Here is a 9,413-nt window from a genome sequence, read left to right on the forward strand (position 1 = left end):
CCAGTCAGGACGGGGCCAGAGGTAAAGAATGTGCTCTACTCTGCAGCCGGGAACCATGGTCTGTCCTGGAGCCTGTGGCAGAAGGTGCCTGGTGAGACCCGAGGCCGACCCCTGGGATTCTGGAGCCGAAGTTACAAAGGGTCTGAAGCCAATTACACTCCCACAGAGAAGGAAATCCTGGCTGCCTATGAAGGAGTTCAAGCCGCCTCAGAGGTGATTGGCACAGAAGCACAGCTTCTCCTGGCACCCCGACTGCCAGTGCTGGGGTGGATGTTCAAAGGAAAGGTTCCCTCTACCCACCACGCCACCGACGCCACATGGAGCAAGTGGATTGCCCTTATCACGCAGCGCGCCCGTATTGGCAACCTGAATCGCCCTGGGATTTTGGAGATAATTACAAACTAGCCAGAAGGTGAAGATTTTGGTCTCGCTGATGAAGAGGAGCAGGAACGAGTGACCCGGGCTGAAGAAGCCCCACCGTACAACCAACTGCCAGCATATGAAAAATGCTACGTCCTTTTCACCGACGGTTCCTGTCGCATTGTGGGGATGAACCGGAAGTGGAAAGCAGCCGTATGGAGCCCCACACGACAGGTTGCACAAGCTACTGAAGGAGAAGGTGGATCAAGTCAACTTGCTGAGCTCAAAGCTGTTCAGCTGGCCTTGGACATTGCTGAGAGAGAGAAATGGCCAAAGCTCTACCTTTACACTGATTCCTGGACAGTAGCCAATGCTCTGTGGGGGTGGCTGGAGAGGTGGAAAAAGGCTGATTGGCAACGTAGAGGAAAACCAATCTGGGCTGCTGATGAGTGGAAAGACATCGCCACTTGGGTAGAGAAGCTACCTGTGAAAGTCCGTCATGTGGATGCCCATGTTCCCAAGAGTCGGGCTAATGAAGAACACCGCCACAACGAGCAGGTAGATCAGGCTGCACAGATAAAGGTCTCACAGATAGACTTAGATTGGGAACACAAGGGCGAATTGTTCCTGGCTCGATGGGCCCACGATGCCTCAGGTCATCAGGGCAGAGATGCCACCTACAAGTGGGCACGAGACCGAGGGGTGGATCTAACCATGGACAGCATCTCCCAGGTTATCCATGACTGTGACACGTGCGCTGCCATCAAGCAAGCCAAGCTGGTGAAGCCCCTCTGGTATGGGGGGCGGTGGTCCAAGTACAAGTATGGAGAGGCCTGGCAGATTGACCATATCACACTGCCTCAGACCCGCCAAGGCAAGCGCTACGTGCTGACCATGGTGGAAGCCACCACCGGGTGGTTGGAGACCTACCCTGTGCCTCATGCCACTGCTCGGAACACCATCTTGGGCCTGGAAAAACAAGTCCTCTGGAGGCATGGTACCCCTTAGAGAATTGAGTCAGACAACGGGACTCATTTCAAAAATAGCCTTATAAGCACCTGGGCTAGAGAACATGGCATTGAGTGGGTGTATCATATTCCCTACCATGCACCAGCAGCTGGGAAAGTCGAACAGTGCAATGGCCTGCTTAAAACCACCTTAAAGGCACTTGGTGGGGGGACTTTCAAAAACTGGGAGATCAATTTACCAAAGGCCACATGGTTAGTGAATACCCGAGGTTCCACTAACCGAGCAGGCCCTGCCCAATCTGAGCCCCTGGGAACAGCAGATGGAGATAAGGTCCCTGTGGTACACCTGAGAGGCATGTTAGGAAAACCTGTTTGGGTGAACTCTCCCTCCAGCAAAGACAATCCTGTTCGTGGGGTGGTTTTCGCTCAAAGACCAGGTTGCACTTGGTAAGTAATGCAAAAGGATGGACAGACACGATGCATACCCCAAGGAGACCTTGTTCTAGGGTGAACTATCTATGATACTGTGCCTGTAACTGCATGTATGTATATAATATAGAAGTTTTAATTTGCTGTAGCATGTTGGCATGGAAAAAATTCGGGGTGGATAATGTTGGGGGTTGAGTGTTTTTCCTATTGCTGTGTCAATTTAAAGAATTTTTCCCATTGTCATGCCAATGGAGCTGCCGGGTACACCGCGGATCTTTGCGGGCTCTGGACAAAAGGGGTAGGTGGGATCGGCTTGGAGAGGGGCTCTCATGCTTCCGGAGGGGACTTGTGTTTCCGGGGGCGGGGAGGAGGATCCTCTCGGTCTTGGATGCCACGCGGCTGAACGGAGGAGAGAGCCAGACCCTCTGCGATCACCTGCCCTGCATCTGCCCTGCTCCAGCCTCCAGTCTCTGCGGACACAGCTGAGCACCAGAACCCAAACGGTGAGCGAGGAGCTGCCCGCTCCAGCCGCTCCCCCCTGAGACCGGCGCGGCCGCGGCCGCCCCTTCCCGCCTCCGCTCCCGCCGAGAGAGAGCGTGCTCACAGCTAAAGAAAGGACTGGAACCGAGTAATCTGTTCTGTTTTGTTAGTAATTTTAACAACTGCTGTTGTTTCTGCTGGTACAGTTGGATATATTAGTTAAAAGAGCTGTTATTCCTACCCCCTTATCTCTGCCTCAGAGTCCTTGATTCAAACGTTTATAATATTTTGGGGGAAGTGGAATTCGGGTCTCTGTTTAAAAGGAAAATTTCTGCCTTTCTTGACAGACCCCTGTCCTTCAAACAGGACAACATATTGGAACAGCATCTAAATTTTGGTATTAAGTTACCTTTCCTACTGTATTGTCATATTCTTTCCCACTGAACACATCATATACCAAATGACACTGTAGGGTTAAATTGATGCTATTGCTTATCACAGTTCTTGTCAGATGATTTTGCAGAATGAAGTTGAAAAGTTCTCATCTCCTCCTACCCAGGATTGTCTATCTCCAGATATGTAATCTAATTTTAATTTAGTCTTGCTTGGCTGTAGGGAGATGTGCCTAACCCTCCAACGACATATGGTTCATATCCTACATTCCCTCCTGTACCCTCTAATGCTTTCAAGATTGTGCTATATGGGAAACTATTAATATCTATGGTTAAGAATTAGAGTTACAATAAAACTGTAACATATTTTGAAGGAATAGTAGCACTGCTGGCTTACACCCGGTAAAATAAATTCATAATGCCTATGAGGTCTCCAAACGTGTAGAGCTTATAAATTTTAAAAATTGAAGACAGATGGAATTACTTATCATATTTTGAATATTTTGCAAGAGCTGTGGTTACATCCAAAATGCACAGTGTTCTCCAACAAAGATGATGGGAGAACTTGAAAAGTTTTTTAGTAGTTCTTGGCTGGCGGCTGAAATATGAGATCTCTGAACAAACCTCTTCTTGGAGGTGGTCTGAATCTCATTAACTTCTCACTTTTAAACAGTTTATTAATGCATTTCCTGTAAAAACACATCTGTATATGTTCCTGGTTCACTCTGTTGGACTGTTTCTCCAGGAAAATGATGCACCCTAAGCTTGGGCTCAAGGTCAGCATCTCACCAGTGTGGTGCTGCCTGGGCCTCTCCTACTCCCCAAAGGAAACAGGTGTGCCAAATTCTGATTGCATTGAAGAGTTCAAATATCCTAATACAAATATCCTAATTGCATCATTTACTGGATAGTACTTTGACATCTAGACTTCCTTTCTGTGCACAGTCAGCTGGAAGCTTATTTGCCTCATGATTCTTAGTGTTGCTTGAAAGGAAGAAAAATTTTAAAAAGAAAACAAAAAACACCCCTTGGGTTAGCTCTAAGACTATTTAATTTCAACTTCCTAACAGTAACCACAATGGTCTCTAGTGAAAATTGCATGAAATTACTAGTAAGGGGAAAAAACTATGGTCTTCTGGCTGCAGTGCTGGTCAGAGAGTAAGGCAGCTCTGCAATGGGTTCTTTATTTCCCTGATATTCTGTCAAGAAAAGAACATATGAATGTCCCTAAAATGCCACCTAAAATGTTTTCTTCATCATAAATTTGGGTAGCAAGATTTCTGGAATATGGGCTGGTTTTGTAATATAATTCAGTGTTTCACAGTAGTGCAGACTTGTTCTGCAAATTCCAGCACAGTTTTTCTAATAAGGAAGAACTGGGACAGAGTTGCAAGTTCTTTCTCAGTTTCTGTTTGTTCTGACAGTGGGAGCACCATGGAGAGCAAAGCCAAGGGTCGAGGAGATGCCACACAGCACAGCTTGCTAACACCAACATGAGCTGCAAACCTCTGAACTTGGCAAACTATAGGCAGCAACCCAGCTGTGCAGCTGAGGAATCGGGTCAAGACACCGGGCCAAGTGAGAAGGAAGAAGGAGGAAGAATAGCACTGCAGCTTAGCCTTTAGGATGGAACGGTGGACATCTGGTTCTCCTTGTCCTAGAGGTGCTGTGTGAGACATCTGAACAGCCTTCTGCAGACACAGGCATACTCTGTGCTTGGAACCAGCCACAACCCAGCAGCAGGAACGTGTTTGAAACAGATTGAAGGCACTGCCTTGGTGCTACATTCCCGTGATTCCTGGTTTACTGAGCATGAGGACAGCACCCACTCAGTTTCCTGCAGAAAATGTCTCTGTGAGACTGAGAATACTATTTAATCTTCCCTCACGCTCTTTCACCAGTTCTGTAGGCATGAGTGGGTACAGGCCTATTTGATTCAACTTTCTGTGTAGATGCAGAACACTTCCAGGGCTTACCACATTAGTGTATAATGTATTTTACAGTTATCTTTGAATAAGATTTGTGAAACACTACATCATAAATATTTATTGAAGTAGAAAATGTAATAATCATAATATGATATATAGCTAAATTTGTCAAAGAATTTCAGTGGAGCATTTCAGTATGATTCCTCTTTAATTTGAGATGACTGTGTGTTACTGAATGAACCAAAGACAAAACAGATCTGACCAAATAGTAGGTTTGGCCCATAAAAAGAGAAATTTTACCACAAAACAATTGTCCAGAACAACCGTTTCTACAGGGGACTGATTGCCACTCAAAGCTCTGAAATCTGGCCCAGAAAAGCAAGGCTCCCTTTGAGTACATAACCAATTACAGAGTGAATTATGGATGGGCAGAGTCCAATAAGATGAAGTTTAACTAGTCCAAGGGCTGGGTCCTGCATTTTGGCCACAATAACCCCCTGCAGTGCTACAGGCTGGGGACGGTGTGGCTGGACAGTGCCCAGGCAGAAAGGGACCTGGGGGTTCTGGTCAACAGTGACTGAACACGAGCCAGCAGTGTGCCCTGGTGGCCAAGGAGGCCAGTGGCTCCTGGCCTGTGTCAGGAACAGTGTGGCCAGCAGGAGCAGGGAGGTCATTCTTCCCCTGTACTCTGCACTGGTGAGGTCACACCTTGAGTGCTGTGTCCAGTTCTGGCCCCTCAGTTTAGGAAGGATGTTGAGACCCTTGAGCGGGTCCAGAGGAGGGAACGAGGTTGGTGAGGGGCTGGAACACAAACCCTGTGAGGAATGGCTGGGGGAGCTGGGGGTGTTCAGCCTGGAGAAAAGGAGACTCAGGGGTGACCCTATCACTCTCCACAACTCCCTGAAATGTGGCTGTAGGCAGGTGGGGGTTGGTCTCTTTCACCAGAAAACAACTGATGGAACCAGAGGACACAGTCTCAAGCTGCACCAAGGGAAATATAGGTTAGATACTAGGAAAAAATTTTTTGTGGAAAGAGTGATAAGGTAGTGGAATTGTCTGCTTGGGGAAGTGGTGGAGTCACCATCCCTGGATGTGTTTAAAAAAAGACTGGATACGTCACATCATGGTGCCATGGTTTAGTTGAGGTGTTAGGGCATGGGTTGGACTCAATGATCTTAACGGTCTCTTCCAATCTAGTAATTCTGTGGTTCTGTGATGTGCCACCTCCCCTTCTGAACCATTATGCCCATAAAATTCAGAAATACAAGGACAATTATGTTTCGTTTGATGGCTTCACTACACACAAATTTTCTTACCAGGGGTGTGCTGGTCAGCCAACCAAGCTTCCAGAATCATACCAGACAAAGCTTTGCCCTGTCTTCCTTTCTCCACTACAATTGAATTTCAGGAAAAGCACAAAGCTTGACTACAGCCTCCTGTATTCATCAGAAAACCTGATGCATATCTTCCTCCTCTGAAGTAAATGGACATTCATGCCACTACTTGGACAAATTGGAAGCACCCAAATGAAAGCCAGCCAAGATGTACCAAGCTTTGGCCCAGCTTAATAAAATTACTGAACCATTTAATAGCACTTCTGTAGTGAAGGAAGACTATGAGCCTTGGCTATGAGATAGACTATAACCTATCACTCATGCTCCAGACTTTCCCAGCAAAACCAGTAGATTTCTTGACTACATTTTGGATCCATCATGGACCTCATTCACTCACAGTTATGTAAACCCATAAATCTGTCTGGTCAGGCCCAAAGAATGCCACTCTCCTAGATGCTAAAACAACCTACACTGCCAGTTACACACCAAAGGGCATTGTTAGATGCCTGGCCCCTTACAAAAACCCACCCCAGTTACACCTTTGAGAAAACTGATGCTGACAGCTTGATTTTGTTTATAACCTTCTTTTAAACCAGTTCTTGGTTTCATATTTAGAGAACTCTTAACATAAACCTAATTCCCTGGCACTTTTTCTGGTTAATTTGTACAAGTGAAGAACATAAAATCCAGGGAAAAGACATTGATTTATGTTTCTCTGTATTTTTTTTCATTTTTCCCACCTAACTCTTGCTCATTAATTGAGAGATGTTGTCCTCCTGAGACAGTAATAGAAAGATCTCTTAGTAATAAACTTTATTATTGATGTAAAGGGGGTTCAGCTATGTCCATAAAAACAGAGGTAAAACAGGTGAATTGCATGATGCGAAGTCACATGTAAAAGTCATTGCTGGGTAACAAAGTCTGAGATCCAGCCTTTTTCAGTATTCCCATCAAAGACACAAACAAAAGGTACAATTACGAGATAAATATTATTGAATATTGCACTTTCATAAATTGTGTCACTGTGCTGCCCAGAACTAGGTCATAAGATGGGAGGTTTTTGTGCCAAAGATACCATTCTAGGCTGACACTGTGTAAGATAAGTTTTTCAGTGAAAGCTCTTCACTTCAGGGTTCTGGATGGATACCAGAAGCATCAAAGAGTTGAAATTGTCACACGTTGCTACAGGTCAGCCAGCAGCTATAGTTGCATTATGCTTTGAATAAGTATTAAGCTTTTGACCCGAACTATTAATTTCTTTGTTCAAAGTGCTTTCTGTAGGCTTATGAGTGTTCTATTAGCACTATGAAACTTTCTGACTCCTTAAGCACATTCTACTTTCCTAAATCCTCCTCTCCCTTACTCCTGGCAGCTCTGGCTGTTTCCTGAGTATTTAGCTCAAGTGCTAGCTAAAGCTATTGCATGCTTGATGATTCTTGTGGGTCCCTTCCAATTCAGGATATATGATTCTATGATTCTATGAAATGCTTGTGTCTGACCATCAAAGCAGCATTAAAAAGGAAGAAAATTTTCTGAATAAAGGAATTTTAAAATTTTGGAAAAGCTTGGAAGCCTGTTGGGAGAGAAATTCTTCTTAAGTGCTGGCAAGTGAAAGCCAAACATCTGAAAACATGGATGCTTAACCCTGAGGGTGGGAAGCCACTGGAACAATACCTTAGGGGAACAGTGGTTCTGCTTCACTTGAAGGCCTAGAGGCCTTTTCTAAAAATATGTCCCAGTTCAATGAAAAATTATGTTCCTTGGAGCAGGAACACCTAGGTGAATCTCTACAGATTACACTCTACAAAAGGGCCAAACTATGCAGTCACTGATGCAGTCACTTCACATAGACTTCAAAAATTCAGTAATCTGTCACTCGTGTTGGAACCCTGGATACCCTGTGATGAGGTATTGACCTAGAGTAGGTTTGTCATTTTTTTTTTAACTCCTTTTATTTTACCAGCCAGTCTTCCTGAATCTTCACTTCTTTTATACTGAATTTCTACAAAAAAACCCCTTTTTCGTCCCCATCTATTTTTATCTAGTTGTTTTTTCTGATTTTCTCTATTTATATGGAATTTATATGAAAAAAACAGCTGAGGCTTGTGACTGCAGAAAGGATTGTTCTTTTATGCATAAGAGCTTTCCAACTGTTCTTTCAACTCTTTGATATGAGACTAGGAGGGAGTGAAGAACAAGGAGAGTCTAGTGTGTAAATTTATCTTTATTACAGGTTTGTGTGGGTATTTTTGCTGGGTGGAAGTTAGTCTTATCAAGCTCAATAGCAAAGCAGTATGCCACTTAACACTAGTAATTGCTGGGTTTTGAACATTAACAACAGGAATCTTGATTTTCCATGCAGTGAGCCAGCTCACACTAGCAAACGCAACTGATTTAAATCCAACACTTTCGAGCATGAGATACAGGCTTGGTTTGGTTTTTTTTTTTTGGTTTTGTTTTGTTTTTTGTTTGTATGGTTGTTTTGTTTTTTTTTTCTACTTTCTACCCCTATGTGCTAGAAACTCATTAAAACAAATACACGATAACACTAAAGAATGAAGTGATTTCCATTCTGTGACTTAAGCTGTGGTTCCACAGAAGCTAAGGCAAATTAAAGCTTGGGCTGCTGCAGTTTCACATTTTTACAGCTGACCTCACACAGCTGTATGGTTTCCCATTGTCCCTCCTTTGGTAATCACATTAAGGCTATCTGACTGCATGATGGGCTAAATCAGAAGGCTTACCTGGCTGGGTGCAAATCAGTGTTTTAGTAAGATTAAAACCTATTTATTTAATTACCCTGAATGAGTACATGACACAGATATGCAATTATCAACTGAGGTGCAAATGGTCAGTGGAGAATCACATGGCTCAGGTAGCAGAGACTTGACTTGGCAGTCCTCACTTTGCTCAGTAGTGCATTCAAAGTAAAGCAACATCTGCGTCTAGAGTTTAATTTTGTTTGAATTAGGCAGTGTCATTAGAATATCAGCATAAGAGAAATACAGATAATTATATAATTATAATTTTGCATAGCATTGAGGTGTTTAATACAAAAAATAAAGTTGGGCTGCTCTACAGTACACAGGATTTGGTTACTGTTTTCATGCAGAATGAGTTCATATATAACCATGAGAAGTTATTTCTACCTGATGTTCGTGCCAATTAAATTAAATTTTGTCTTAGAGTCATCACATTCTCAGAGAGAGGGAAGTACAAGTCAGACACCCTGAGAAAGAGCTTAAAATGTCACTGAACTGCACTATGGGCTTGTGTAATTGCTTTTGAAGTTACATAGTGGAGGAGGAGGAAAATGATAGTGATACTTGCTAGTGATAGATAAGCAAGCACATGCACAGAAATCTCTCAGATGTTCTGTAGAGATCTTGCCTGTTTTATGGGAGAGTAGGGAGCTAAAGAATACTACCTGGCCTAACTTCTAGTGTTGAGAGCAGCCTTGAGAAGCTGATAGATGTCAACTGGACTCAACCATAGGGAAGTGTGTTGCTTTCCTGGGGCCGA

The 9,413-nt window shown here is 44.0% G+C and overlaps 1 protein-coding gene across 1 annotated transcript; it reads left to right on the forward strand.

Annotated features, from left to right (window-relative positions):
- The first annotated feature begins 5,726 nt into the window (after positions 1-5,726).
- SAXO1 (stabilizer of axonemal microtubules 1) lies at positions 5,727-6,482 on the forward strand. The gene is given in 5 exon segments (XM_056514573.1): positions 5,727-5,936; positions 5,939-6,083; positions 6,086-6,218; positions 6,220-6,418; positions 6,420-6,482. Coding segments are annotated over 5 exon segments (750 nt in total).
- The last annotated feature ends 2,931 nt before the right edge of the window (positions 6,483-9,413 follow it).

The sequence above is a fragment of the Oenanthe melanoleuca genome, chromosome Z (genome assembly GCF_029582105.1).
Source record: "Oenanthe melanoleuca isolate GR-GAL-2019-014 chromosome Z, OMel1.0, whole genome shotgun sequence".
Lineage (NCBI taxonomy): Eukaryota > Metazoa > Chordata > Aves > Passeriformes > Muscicapidae > Oenanthe > Oenanthe melanoleuca.